The sequence below is a fragment of the Saccostrea cucullata genome, unplaced genomic scaffold (genome assembly GCF_032062105.1).
Source record: "Saccostrea cucullata isolate Sc308-1 unplaced genomic scaffold, CSIRO_AGI_Scuc_v1 ctg2034, whole genome shotgun sequence".
Lineage (NCBI taxonomy): Eukaryota > Metazoa > Mollusca > Bivalvia > Ostreida > Ostreidae > Saccostrea > Saccostrea cuccullata.
This window is the reverse complement of record NW_026922110.1, coordinates 78838-93224: the sequence shown is the minus strand read 5'-3', so window position 1 is coordinate 93224 and position 14387 is coordinate 78838. Positions and strand designations below refer to the sequence as shown.

At 34.8% G+C, this 14387-nt stretch overlaps 1 protein-coding gene across 1 annotated transcript; it reads left to right on the top strand.

Moving 5' to 3' along the window:
- Positions 1–407: 407 nt before the first annotated feature.
- Positions 408–14387, top strand: LOC134261213 (SWI/SNF-related matrix-associated actin-dependent regulator of chromatin subfamily A containing DEAD/H box 1B-like). The gene is made up of 22 exons (XM_062743673.1): positions 408–461; positions 816–1121; positions 2141–2303; positions 3761–3939; positions 4213–4424; positions 4655–4748; positions 5022–5092; positions 5196–5348; positions 6338–6564; positions 6712–6802; positions 7021–7120; positions 7327–7465; positions 8130–8265; positions 9008–9145; positions 9262–9363; positions 9874–10119; positions 10431–10532; positions 10797–10892; positions 11336–11454; positions 11598–11780; positions 12240–12346; positions 12563–14387. Exons 2-22 carry the CDS (start codon positions 824–826, stop codon positions 12628–12630), a joined length of 3024 nt encoding a protein of 1007 aa, XP_062599657.1. The 5' UTR covers positions 408–461; positions 816–823; the 3' UTR covers positions 12631–14387.

Sequence of the window (14387 nt, the reverse complement as noted above, 5' to 3'; positions counted from 1 at the left end):
GGTTTTAACAAAAAAAAAAAAAAAAAAAAAAAAAAAAACATAAAACAACCATACAGAGCTACTGATACAATATTTATCAATTACACTTTTATTTGCTCTCAAGTTGCTGAAAATCCCTGTCAAAACTGAATGGAATTTCAGGAGTGTTCTTGAAAACTTTAACAATATGTTTGATGTTTACATGAATCATTGAATGTGGTCAATCACATCTCTCAATTCCAACTTTGGTCCATAATCTTTATTGTTCTTTATAATGGCCATCAAACGCCACAGTATATTTTATCTCCTGAAAGAAATGCTCTTCTAGCTTCTATATCATTAAACGAATCAATTACGTAAGCATTAACATTACTTCTGTAAAAGCTCTTTTGCGTTGAAGGAGAGAATGTGCTTCCCGCAAGTTTTTTGTTGAATAAGTGAAAAGATCCAGTGCAAGTTGATGAAAGAGAAGCAGTTGTAAGGTAAATATGTATATAAGATATGATTTAGGCCGATGTAAGCAATTTTTCTTTGAGTAGTACCCAATATAGAAGCACGTACTCAGAGTACTAGCGAGATACCTTACTGTCCTACATAGTTCGGGCACTTACTCACCTACCTGTGTACGGGTATCATTTGAATGGGGGAAAATAAAGGAAAAGAAACTTGAACTGATTTAGATGTATGGTGAATATATATCAGATTATACTTAACATACTGATAATATGATAAAAACAAAAAGTTCGAGACGGTAGAGGAAGACTTGCGATTCTGAAGACTGACAATTTTTCATTGTTAGGAATTTTGCTGTATTCGTTTTAATCGTCGTTTTGTAGATGCAATTATGGCGACAAAGAGTCCAAGTTTAAACTCTCTCATGAGTTACCGTTTTGTCAAGAAGCAGGTTCCTAAACTTACGAGTGGCAGCGAGAGTTTATTCAGCTCGGAAACTAACGGCAGTGATTCTCCGCAAGGAGACAAAGAAATGAACAAACAGACAGACAGTCAAACTAGCAGCTGCTCCTCTGCCACAATTCTCTATTCTGACCAGGAAGGAGGGAGTCAAAACAGTGAAACTACCATTCCATACAATCCAAGCCAGAACTTAGGGAGTCAGGATCCCTTCCTACAAAACACAGATGGTACAATAAACTTACTTACTTACATTTAACCTAATTTTCCTCTTCACAAAGACACTGTATATAATAGAAGGGGGCATTAAATATTCAGCAATGTTCTCAAAAACTTGTATTCAGTGTATGACATTTGGCGACATTAACTAGAAGACTGTAAATTAGCTGGCAAGACTACATAGAAAATTTAAGCTGCCAAAAGCAACTGTAACAAGATAATGAAAATAAATGAACTTTTTACTTACAGTGATTAATCTGTCACTTTATAGCATCACCTAAAACATTTGCCTTTTTTGGCCTGCTTAAATCACAGTGATTATCGGAAAAAAAAATTTGCATTCAATTTAATTAATTCATTATAATTTAATTTTGTTTGTATTCTAGCCTCTCTTTGGTTGTTTTCCAAAAAGGAACGCAAAACATTTTGTATAATCTGGTTTGGTATGGGGACACACCCCCTTGTCGACCAGCTTAATCATCATATCCCTGCAATCCCCTCATTTCCAGTCCCCGGAATCTGTGGAAAATTCCAGATTTAATAAATGTACCTTCAACTTTAAACAATTACTCGTTCTTACCTCATGTAAACAAACATCATGGCTGCTAGATCTATATATCAGTTATTACCTCCCCTGGCTTCAAATCACTTCCGTTACTACGGTTCTATTATTGCGCGGTAAATTTGAACTTATTAAAAGCAACACAATTTTACATCAAAAGTTGTTTAATTATTTTAAAATTAAATTATAAGGAATGACTTTGATTCTTGGCCATATTATCGAGTATAATCTTGTTTGGGTCAGTTTACGCTTTTTTATAATCCGCTTCGCGGATTATAAAGTGTAAACTGACCCAAACCAGATTATACTCGATAATATGGCCAAGAATTAGAGTCATTCCTTAAATAATTGAAATTGCTTTAATGTTAGTCTTTTGAGGTATTACTAGAACTAGAATTTTTTTTTCTTCAAAAATCCTTGGAATATAATATGCAAACAGATACTGATGATCTTTTGTGTTGATTTCAGAGGGGCTGACATGTAGTCCAGAGTCCCCAATATTTCGTGGAAAGGTCAAAGGGTCAAACAGGAATTATATAAAAGATGAAGACACAGAACCTGGGTCCTCCCCTTGGCTTTCTAAAGAGCAGGGTATAGTTAATGGAACAGCCTCTACCTCATCCAAACAAAGGTAATATTATACTAACCTAAAGAGTAGAATATAGATAATGGAGCAGCCTTTACCTCATCCAAACAAAGGTAATATTATACTAACCTAAAGAGCAGGGTATAGTTAATGGTGCAGTCTCTACCGCATCTAAACAAAGGTAACATTATAGGCTTTGATACCAGATTCGATCATCATATAAAGGTTAATCTACATATGTCATAGTTTCAGATGGTAGGTGGAATCTCAAGCTGTGTAAAGGAGATCCAAAAGTATCATTCTGAAAGCTCTGCTAGTCCTTAAAATATCCCAATACAGTGGATTCCATTTAATCAGATAGTGGTTAAACGAATATTTCGGCTAATCTGATACAATATCAGAGCACAAAACCATTTCTTATATATTTATTAATAATTTCATCTGATATTCTGATAGGAAAATATGGGATTTTCGTTTTATCTGATACAAAAATTTCGCCTATCATAGTGATTTTCATAATAATTGTCTCGTTCACACCTCTACCTTCTGTATGTAAATCCTTTGTTTACACAAGTTTGACACTTCCAGACACGATAATGAGGGGATTAGTCACGGCTGAGCGGGCGAGCACCTTACCTGTGTTAACAGTGGGCACACTAGATCGATATGTTTTGATAACAATGGTGATGACCGGCTTGGGTGTTAATTTAGATCATTGATAATTGGCTTGTGTGCAGTTTTGTTTGGTGTGAAGTTTTAATTATTGAACTGTTCAGTTTGAATATGACACTTCGCTTGGACATTAAATTAAAATAATCAGAATTAGACTGTCTATTAAATGGTAGCGCTTGGTCATTTAGTTGAATATGTGTTCACTTTTAAGTGCAATTTTAAGAATTAAAACACATGCACTCCGTATAAATATACGTCTGAAAATTAAATCCATCAATGAAAGTGACATAACATACAAGTAAAGATGAAACAATAAACTTTTTTTTATTTATTAATCAGCAATCCGGAAAAAAATGGTTTACGTAATATAGTCATGTATTCAATCAACTTCCGTTTTTCCAAAATGGATGCCATCAACGAATGGGATGAATGTAAACAGGTGCCTGGTGCTAACAAGATTTATAGAGATGGAAATAAGTTTTATACTTCAATTAAAAACAAATTATTCATACAAAATCACATTGGACTTGTTATTATAAATTAATTGAAATAATTCATTTCCTGACTTGGTACATTCATCGAACGAAAACGAAAGTACAGGTACGTAATACAACCTTGTTGAAATTGTTACTTGTGTACTGTAGATCTGCTGTTTGTACGGAAATATTGCAATCGGCTATTCCAATATTCGGCTATACGGATAAAATTATTCTGACAACCTGACTATCTGTTTAAACGGAACCCACTGTAGTTTGATGTCTTTTGATATATCATACATTTTTTTCTTTCTTGGTAAAGGTTTGTTTTGTACAATCTATACTTATTTATAGAAGGAAGTCTAAGCAGGAGGTCAGACAGGGGTTTGGGGACGACCTGACCCCGGACCAGACAGAGGCTGTCAATCACCTGAAGGCGATGTTCCCCGACAGAAGTATGGAGGTCCTACAGCAAGCTCTGGAGGCCCAGGCCTGGAATGTTGAGGATGCCGTCGATCACATGATTGATTCAGGTAAGTCACATGGGGTCTATTAATGGAAAAAAGTGGCAATTGTTGTATAATGTTGATGAAATCTTTTCAGTTGGTGGATGAATAAGAATGATGGAAAGAAAATAAAATCTGACTTTCCAAATGCCTTGTAGGAATGCTGAGATGAATTATTTTTGCAGACATTTTCATTCAGTTGTTTTTTATATACTAGTCTGTTAGTAAGACAACTTTTCAAGTGTAAATCAGTTGCTTTAAACTATTGGCAAAATTAACAAAGCTGCTGCCTACTTGTAGCCAAGGTCCTGAAAAAGAAAGGGGCCAAAAAGCGAATTATACGTCTGGTGAGTAGTGACTCAGATGAGGAAGGAGGGTCACCAATCCATCAGCCCTCCAAAAGGGCACGACCTCTAGACTCCATTGACCTTGACCCGACCCAGATCTCAGAAGAGGAAAAGAATGAAAGGGTTGTCTTTCTTCAGGAGGCATTTCCTGGGAAAAAACGAAGGGTGAGGTCTTTTCTGAAAAACAGTTGAATGAAATAATTATTCTGTATAATTTTATGACTGAAGCATTTTTATATAGGGAAAACTGTGTTTGGTGTAAATGATTATGTAATTTACCCAGCTAGAGAGTACATGTATATGATACTTTATAGATTCAAGAGAAAAACCAAAGGCAAAGCAAAAGAATTAAACTCCATTGTATGAAATTATGTAAATGTGTGATATTTGTCCAGGATCTACAGAGAGCGCTGGAGAATAACAACTGGCAGACAGACGATGCTCTTCTGGAGCTCAGTAACTTCATGGATAACGGAAAAGAGAGACAAGGTATGTCGCTTTATAGACAACGGCAAAAAGATACAAGGTATGTTCCTAGGTGTGCTGTATGCTACCTCTCCAACCAAAACTGATGTATAGTTTCACAACAAGAGTTGCCAAAATGGTTAATAAATTTAATGAAAATTAAGGAAGTTAAAAAAATGGGTTTTCAGAATCTCTCATTGTAGAAAAATTCAGAATATCTGTTATGTGCAACATTTAATAAGTAAAAAAAAGTGACCTCTCCTTCCAATCTTACACACTTATTTTTTTTCCTGACAGCTGCCTTGGAAGATGAGGAGGAAGATTTTAGGAGTGATGATGAAGAAGCAGACAGCGATGATAGCATTGAGGTGTGTTTAGAAGTGAAGATTTAATGATAGCACTGAAGTATTTTATCTCTGACCCTGAGAAATTTAACCTTTGACCTTAATATGTTTTATCTTCACTCGTTAGATGGACACAGAGACGGCTCGTACAGAGAGAGAGAAGATCTTGGCCTTCTTTGATGAAGCGACAATTGAGGAATTATCTGCGACACCAGGGTGTTCCAAGAAACGAGCAGAGGTCATCATATCACTGAGGCCATTTAAAAACTGGAATAAACTCGTAAGCTTTTATATTGCCCTGTCAGCTGTTTTATGGAAAAATTATGGATTAGGGTTATAATATAGCTGCAGCCTTAAACAATTTTAGGTCTTATTAAAAAGGTTAGATATACATCTTTGATTCCTAGCATTTAATTTCTCTGAAGCAATGCTTTTGATCATCACCCAATGTATACATAGCGTACCTGATCAGTGATTTTTCTACACTCAGTTTAGGTCCAAATATCGGCCCTTTCCCGTCTCAAAAATTACCGATTTTTTCCCAATTTTCAAGTGCTTTTTTCCCAAAATCAAAAACGTATTGTTTTGGTTATATTGAATTTTTTATGTATGACTTATCTAAAATGGAACGCTATTGATTTTGGTCATTCGGACACTAAAAAGAATGGCAAAAACCAGCAGTTTATTTGTGTGTTTGCAAGACTTGGAAAAACACATCGATCTCAAACTTGTGTGTCAATCATCGTAAGAAATTTAATATGCATGTGAATCGGTTAGACATAGGTTTATTTGTAAATTGCAAGTACTAGTAATTCTACAACAAGCTTCCTTGATTTCACGAAAATTAAACTTTCTTCATTCTGCAGATACTAGCGTTGCGGAGAAGCACAGCAATAACATGCTTGTAAATCGTGTCGAGATTATTCCATCTCCAATGCGAGCAATAACCAGAAATTGGGAATGATTTTTTTCTCAGTTATGTCTACCATTATGGCAAAAAATGGAATATAGGACAATCAAAGAACAAAAATGAACGAAAATTAAAAATGTAGAACTGTGTCCATTTTGTTGAAAAATTTTGTAGCAAATAAATTTGATAAATGATATTACATTTACTTATATATTTTATTTTACTAGTCAACATGAAGGTTAATTACAATCTTATTGTTTTTCCCAATTTGACACAAATGTCGACAATTTTTCCCAATTGAAAAGGCCCAGGCCCCTTTTAAAAATTCTAGAAAAATCACTGCTGATGATTTATTTCAGACAACAGAATTCTATAACAACAAAGCCTTGTCCTATGACATTATTAGCGGATGTAAGGACATCCTTCGTGTGCGACAAGTTATCGTCAAACTGATGCAGAAGTGCGAGGGGATCTCAAAAAAGATGGAGGCAGTGGTGTCATGTCTGACCAAGAAAACAGAGTTTGATGAGAGCAGTGATGACGAGTCCATACAAATAACAAAACAGCCCCAGAATCTGTCACACGGGTAACTACAAGGCTACTTAACAGTTCCAGTGCTATCTTTCTTTTTGAAGCTGTAATTTTGATATTAACGCTGTTTTCTATTTGTGTGTAGCTGTCAGCTGAAGCTTTTGTAATTTTGATTTTAACGTTGTTGTGTATTTCTGTGTAGTTGTCAACTGAAACCGTTCCAGATGGTTGGACTGAACTGGCTCCGTATCATGCACTCCCAGCACCTCAACGGAATCCTGGCTGATGAAATGGTAACACGAATGTTTACATGTATTGACAGATGACAAAGTTAATTGTATTTAAATAGTCCATATCCGAAGCCAATAACTTTTCATGCAGGTGTATTGTTTGAACAAAAATAAAGCCAGAAATCTCTTGTTAGGGAATGAATTTATAGAAGTTTGTTGTGAATTGATGTTGACCTATGTAGTGAAGTATACATAACTTTTCTTGCTTTGTTTATCATCAGGGACTTGGTAAAACAATACAGACCATTGCCTTTATCGCTCATCTATTGGAGGAAGGAGAGACAGGGCCACATGTTGTTATTGTTCCCTCCTCAACAATAGGTAACATTCCAAACAGGGGGTAATATCTCAGACAGGTAAAATCTCGCACAGATTTTATATTAGAGAGATATACACTCACAAATCTAAAATCGAATAAAGTTTATATGATTGAACTATACATGTAATACATTTTACTTTACATTGTTTTGTTCAGAGAATTGAATAAAACAAGTACACATGTTATGGTTATATATTTTGTTCTACAGAGAACTGGATGCGGGAGTTTAACACGTGGTGCCCCGAGGTGAACCTCCTCGTATATTACGGTTCTATGGAGGATCGCCGGCAGAGTCGCATGTCACTTCTGTATGACAAACACATCAAGTACAACGTCGTGCTCACAACGTAAGTATACAACAGTCAGAGTCGCATGTCACTTCTGTACGATAAACACACCAAGTACAACGTCGTACTCACAACGTAAGTATACAATAGACAGAGTTGCATGTCACTTCTGTATGATATCAACACCAAGCACAACGTTGTGCTCACAACGTAAGTATACAAAAGACAGAGTCGCATGTCACATCAGTATGACAAACACACCAAGTACAACGTCAAGCTGACAACGTAAGTATACAACAGGCAGAGTCGCATGTCACTTCTGTATGATAAACACACCAAGTACAACATGGTGCTGACAACGTAAGTATACAACAACAACTCGGTACAATGTTATGCTAAAAAATGATTCCAACTATCAGTACAACATCCTTTTTACAATGTAGGTATACAGCCATACTGTCAATCTGAATCCATTGTGATCTTAAAAAACAAGTTCAGAGTAAGCCTTAAGTGTATTGAATAGTCTTGCCAAGGAAATTGATTTTACTTGTTCATTGCATATTGCGATAAATTAATTTGAATTTTAAAAAAGAGAAGTACTTAGAAGAGATGTACATGGGATTAATGTTAACAATGTTACCATTGACTTAATGAGTCTCATTTCAAGAAATGTTTTACTTTTAATTTGTGAAATAAAATCCAGGTGGTATTTTCTGTTCTCCAGATACAACATGGCTACAGGAAGTGTAGAAGACCGGGCGTTGTTTAAGAAAGTGGATTTCCATTACGCCATCTTTGACGAGGGTCACATGTTAAAAAACATGTCTTCTCTACGCTACCAGAACTTAATGAAAATAGCAGTAAGTTTTAAGTACAAGATTTACTTTAAACATATTACATTTGGCTGTGTATTCTTTTAAGTGCTTATGGCGGAAAGACACTTCCACAAATTCAAGTACAACGCTAAATGTTTTGTACTTATATTGGGAAATACATTTGTAAGAGCGATAAGAAGTGAGCTAAATTAAATCTATGCTAACTTGTTCAAAGCTCAGTTTCCGCCAAATATCGTACACGCTAAATATAATACATTTAAAGTATATCACAACACATTAACTGTTTTACTTGAATGATCGAAAATAGCTGAATGCGTAAAAATATTTACAGGCATTAAAATAAGTAATGCTTTAGTAGCCAGCGTCTGTACACAAAGGCAAAATACTGTAAATTCCTAATTAAACGCGAGGAATTAATTTCCGCATAATTTCGTGAGAAGCATCACTCGCGAAAAAATATTGCTCCCTTTTATTTTTATAGTGCTGAAATCTATGTAAAATCTATTGATCAACCATCCATTCATGAATTATAATTCTCGCGATTTGACGTTTAAGAGCCAGTTCGCGATAAAAAGTACTCGCGAAAAATAAGGAATCTACAGTAAGAACCCATATAGTCTTATGTAAACAAATACCTTTTGTTTGAATTTATGTTCCTCGGAATATATACATATAAAAGCTAAAATGCAAAAAATTGCTAAACATGTAATTTAAAATGGTGAGCACTATGAAATTCCTTTCATCACAATGATTTCTTTAATTCCAGGCCGAGCGCCGACTGTTACTGACTGGGACACCGCTACAGAACAACCTGCTGGAGCTAATGTCCCTGTTGTGTTTTGTGATGCCAGAAATCTTCAGTGGAAAAACAGACCAACTCAAACAGATGTTCTCTATGATCAATGTGAGAAACAAGTGCTTTGTATTAACCTTGGGTTGGGGACTAAAAATTGATTCTTTATTTTAAGATGATTCTAAGTATGTTATCATCACTAATATATGTGTGTTGTATTATTACAGAGAGGAGTGGATGATAAAGCCAAGAGTAAATATGAAAGGGAGAGAATCCAGCATGCCAAGAGAATCATGAGACCGTTTGTTTTACGGAGGCTGAAATCCGAGGTTAAACTTTTGTTGTATAGAAATCTCTACAGTAAGGATAGCTAATTGCATGAAAACTTATGACCCACATTTCTGATTTTAACCACCGAAATGGATTGAAATAAATCAGTGTAAAAGTAAATGTATGTGATGCATTTATGTTAGATGACAATTTTTGAATCCATGCTACTTCAAACTTCTTTGCAGCAAAATATGTTTACAGCAAAACATGCATAAAGGAACTGCTTGTTTATAAGGCAGTCATACAGTATTTTGTAACAAAGTTAATGACTTTATGAGTGGGAAAAGGTGAATATAAAATGTAACAAAATTTTTTTGTATATTTGGATACATCTGTGGCAATTCCCTACAGTTATGTCTTTGCTTTACTTCACTAAATGTATGTGTATGTGTAAAATATTTATTGATTGAAAGCAAATCAAAGCAGAAGTAAAATTATTCTTTGTAGAATAAGTTCTCCACTGAAAGTGAGTTTTGACATTTAAACAAAGAAATAACCTGTTTCTGTAGGTCCAGCGGCAGCTGCCAGAGAAGAAGGACCGTGTCCAGTATTGTGACCTAATTCCCCAGCAGAGAGTGCTGTATCAACAGCTAATCACCAAATTCAAACAGGTGATGAAGGATGACCAGGTCAAGGAGTCGCGGGACGGAGCCTCCATGTTGATGCAGCTGAGGAAAGCGTCCAATCACCCGCTGTTGTTACGGAACCATTACACCGAGGACATACTGATGAAGATGGCAAAACAACTTACAAAGGTACGGGATACTACTATTTATTTAGTCTGTAAGATTTCAGGGACCAGCTACCAAGGTAAGTAGCGTATAAAGGTGACTGTTACTATTAATGTAAAATTCGCCAAAATTAAGGTTATTTCTATTTATAGAACAACACACAGAAATGAGAAATTGGTATCCAATATGCGATTTCTTCCTTATTATAAGACAGCTTGCCAGAGGAAAGATCTGTAAAAACTTTAGCAGCCTTTATGTGAAGCACATCTATAAATATATTTATTAGGAAATTTTTTCTTGCATGTACAATAAGAATATAATGTATTTTGATACAGGAGCCTTCCCACAGAGAGAGGGGGGCGCTGGCTGAGCTGATCCACGAAGACATGATGGTGTTGAACGATTACGACATCATGAAGCTGTGTGACCAGTACAAGGTAGGGAGGGAGGGGAACTAGGAAAAGATAGACAAAGGAGGGAACCAGCCAATGTTAGACAAGGGAGGGATTTAGCAATAGTTTAACAAGGGCAGGGAACCAACAAATGTATGAATCAATAGAAAAAAGGGAGTAAAAGAAAGGGGGAAAATACATAATTATGGAGAATTAATGTGTTTAATAATGGCGAGTTTTGTAGCATTGTATTTAAGATTGCATTTAACGATTCAGTGAATGAATTTCATAATTTTTCTGAACTTTCAGAAATATATAGGAAGTTACAAACTAGATTCTCAAGTCATCATGGAGTCGGGGAAATTCAAGGAACTGGAGAAACTTCTGGAAACTTATGAATCTCAGGTAATAGACAGGTGTTTTGAGGTAACGAAGGTATTCTAAAGAAACATACAGGTGTTCTTTGATAATGTATAGGCATTCTTTGATAACATATAGGTGTTCTTAGGTGCCATGCAGGTGTTCTCAGGTAAAATACAAACTTAGGTAACATACTAAAATACATGTACATGTATAGCTGTTCTCAGGTCATAGTAGATCAATGTATCAATGGTGGAAACATATTGATGTTTATTATTAGATCTCGTGTTGGAAGTAAATAATTTTATTAATGACAAACTCTGCACAGAATTTCATAGTACTTCAGAATATGCACCTGCAAGTAATTGTATTAAGTATTGATTTTGACATGACACACAATCTTACCTGAGTACATAGGGTTCAAAGTATTATAGATTGTATGTTGAAAATTCACTTTGAAATAAACATGAAGATTGATTTTGTTGTAGGGAGACCGGGTTTTACTCTTCAGTCAGTTTACAATGATGATGGATATTATGGAGGATTTTTTGAAGGCCAAGAATTACTCGTACCTACGTCTAGACGGCTCTACACCCGTACCAGAAAGGTCAGTGTTATAAATCAGGACAAGTGATGGTAGATCTGTCTGTTCTCTGTTTTATAATTATAGCCGTCACCTGACTCATCAGTGACTTTTAAAGTGATATTTTGCTATCATCATCATGTAATATCCAGTCTCTTTACTTTCAGACAAGAGTTGATAGACAAGTTTACCAAGGATGAGAGCATATTTATCTTCATGTTGTCTACAAGAGCTGGAGGTCTTGGGATCAATCTAACAGCAGCTAACGTAGTCATCATCCACGACATCGACTTCAACCCGTACAATGATAAACAGGCAGAGGACAGGTGTCACAGAGTGGGACAGACCAGGTCAGTAAATCGTCTGATCATTTAATTGTATTTTATTTATGGTAACAGGGAGGTGTCAATAAATCGTCTGATCAGTAAATTGTATTTTATTTATGGTAACATTGAGGTCATCTCAGTAAAATTCTGTTTTATTAATAATTACAGGGAGGTGTCAATAATTTGTCTGATCAGTAAATTCTATTTGTTACAGGGAGGTGTCAGTAATTTTTCTGATCAGTAAAATCTATTTTATTTATGATTACAGGGAGGTGTCAATAATTTGTCTGATCAGTAAATTCTATTTTATTTATGATTACAGGGAGGTGTCAATAATTCGTCTGATCAGTAAATTCTGTTTTATTAATAATTACAGGGAGGTGTCAATAATTCATCTGATCAGTAAATTCTATTTTATTTCTGATTACAGGGAGGTTTCAATAATTTGTCTGATCAGTAAATTCTATTTATTTATGAATATAGGGAGGTGTCAATAATTCGTCTGATCAGTAAAGACACGGTAGAGGAGGGTATGTTGAGATGTGCTCGAGACAAACTCAAACTGGAGAAAGATATAACTACGGATGAAAGTAAGAAACAAAATAATCAGAACATATTCCTCTATTTACTTCTACTGTTATGCTCAGGGTAAATGTAAAGATGATTATGCTTTTTGTAATAAATACATAAACGATACTGTAACCTTGTGGTAAGCTTAGAGTTTTTGTAATAATTGTAAAATGAAAAGTAAAATCGTGAAATACACTGCATTGAGAACAGTTTATGAGATAAGGTTTCTCTTACAGGCACAGATAAAGAAAATCCTTCTGATGTGGCATCCCTCCTCAAGGGGGCGCTGGCAGGCAGTTCTTGACCCCAGCTGAACTCTAGTCCACCAATCACAACTCAGATTATAAAGTTCATGACCTCAGAACAAATTCTCATACAAAAAAATCAAAGTCAAAAAAACATTTTACATATCTTTGAGCCATAAAATGTGAAGGTTGGATGAGGAGCATTAGATTTGTGTATGGTAGTGCTATTGGATGTTGATTCAAAGTTTGATTCCTTGAAATGAAAGCAGTGCTAACCTGTATATTGTAATTATTCTTGAATTAGTAGACATGTGAACAAAACAAGGAATTTTGAGAATATAATCTTACACAGGAATGGCATCCTATTTCTCTTAGAAGATTGTGATGACCCCATTTTGTGTTTAAGTCCCGGGAGAAAAAAGGAAGAGTGCAGGGAACCCTGGGATAATTTTTGAGACAGCAAGGAATGCTGGGAAGACTGTTCTTTGTCTCGTTTGATTAACTGTTTGGTCATATGATGGTGCATGTACAGTGTTGTGTATGTAAACTTGTAACTGTAAAAAGTGAATCAAGGTGTTGTCACATTGAACTTGTATGAATCTGAAAGTGTGTAGATAATTTTAGATCTTTCAGAAGAAAACAAGACTTATGCAGCCACATCTAATAAATGAATCTAGGATCAGATGATGCCAAATGTTCAGTAGAGGTTGCAAAGCCCTCATTAGAAAACTGTTTTAGTTGAGGTACAGTAAAAAAGAGTGCTTGTTGATATATATAATTTACACAATATGCAGCATAAATGATTTCTTATAAATATATAAACACAAACTTTTTGTTGTCTGAAACCCCCAAGTCCATGTAATTGATTAATTATGTTAAGACCAGATGTGATCAAATCTTTGAATGAAACTCTGTGATATGTGTTTTATCAGTTGGTAAGATTGGTTTGATACTTGTCAGAGAAAAAAACTTGAAATGATCTTATCTAAGTTACTGTTAACATTCCTAAAATTCTTATTTCTATTTACCGTATAAGTAGAATTTTTAGCGAGGATTTAATTTTGGCATTATTAGCGAGGGTGCCGAGATCGCTAAAATTGAATATCGCTAAAAATTAATTGCGTTTTATTTGTAATAGCTTCTTAAATATGCATTTTAAAATCGCTAGAATAACATCTCGCTCGCTAAAAATAAATTACCAGTTTTTAGGACGAATCGCTAAATGCGTCTCGCTAAAATATACTTATACGGTATTTTAACAATTTATGATACTTTTGCCAATATATAGGTTCTTCTTTTGTGTTAACTTTTGTGATATTAAGGATAAACAAACAAACCTTTTTTAAGAAATCAGCAATATTTTTCATATATTTCAATCGGTATCCTTAATAATGTTTACCAGTTATAGTGGGGAAATTCATAAGATTTTGTTAAAAGGTTAGAAAAGTTGTGCAAAATTTTGTATAAAATTATCTAGAAACTAGTGCAACAAAGTCTTGTATCTAAGCACCGAAGGACACTGGAGTCTAGACTTCAATTTATGTTCTAGGGATATATTATTTTCAGTCCAAAATACCATGGTTTATATGAATCCATGCATTAAATTTTTGTTTGTGTTAAATAATCTTGAAAAAAAAACGGTGAACCATCCAGTAAATTGGCTGTTAATCCGGATTTATCATGTTTTCAATCCATCCCAGACCCTAAATAGTTGTGTAAGTAAAGAAAAGTGTGAGTTTTTCTTTTGCTCACAACATTTTTATCATTATATGTATTGTAAACCAGTGACATTTTGCCAACATTAGAATGGACAATA

Excerpts from the sequence above, each read along its gene's own strand:
- LOC134261213 (XM_062743673.1), top strand. The coding sequence starts at position 824 with ATGGCGACAAAGAGTCCAAGTTTAAACTCTCTCATGAGTTACCGTTTT. Across the intron at positions 6,803-7,020 it reads GAATCCTGGCTGATGAAATG|GGACTTGGTAAAACAATACA; the intron begins GTAACACGAATG and ends GTTTATCATCAG. Across the intron at positions 10,533-10,796 it reads AGCTGTGTGACCAGTACAAG|AAATATATAGGAAGTTACAA; the intron begins GTAGGGAGGGAG and ends CTGAACTTTCAG.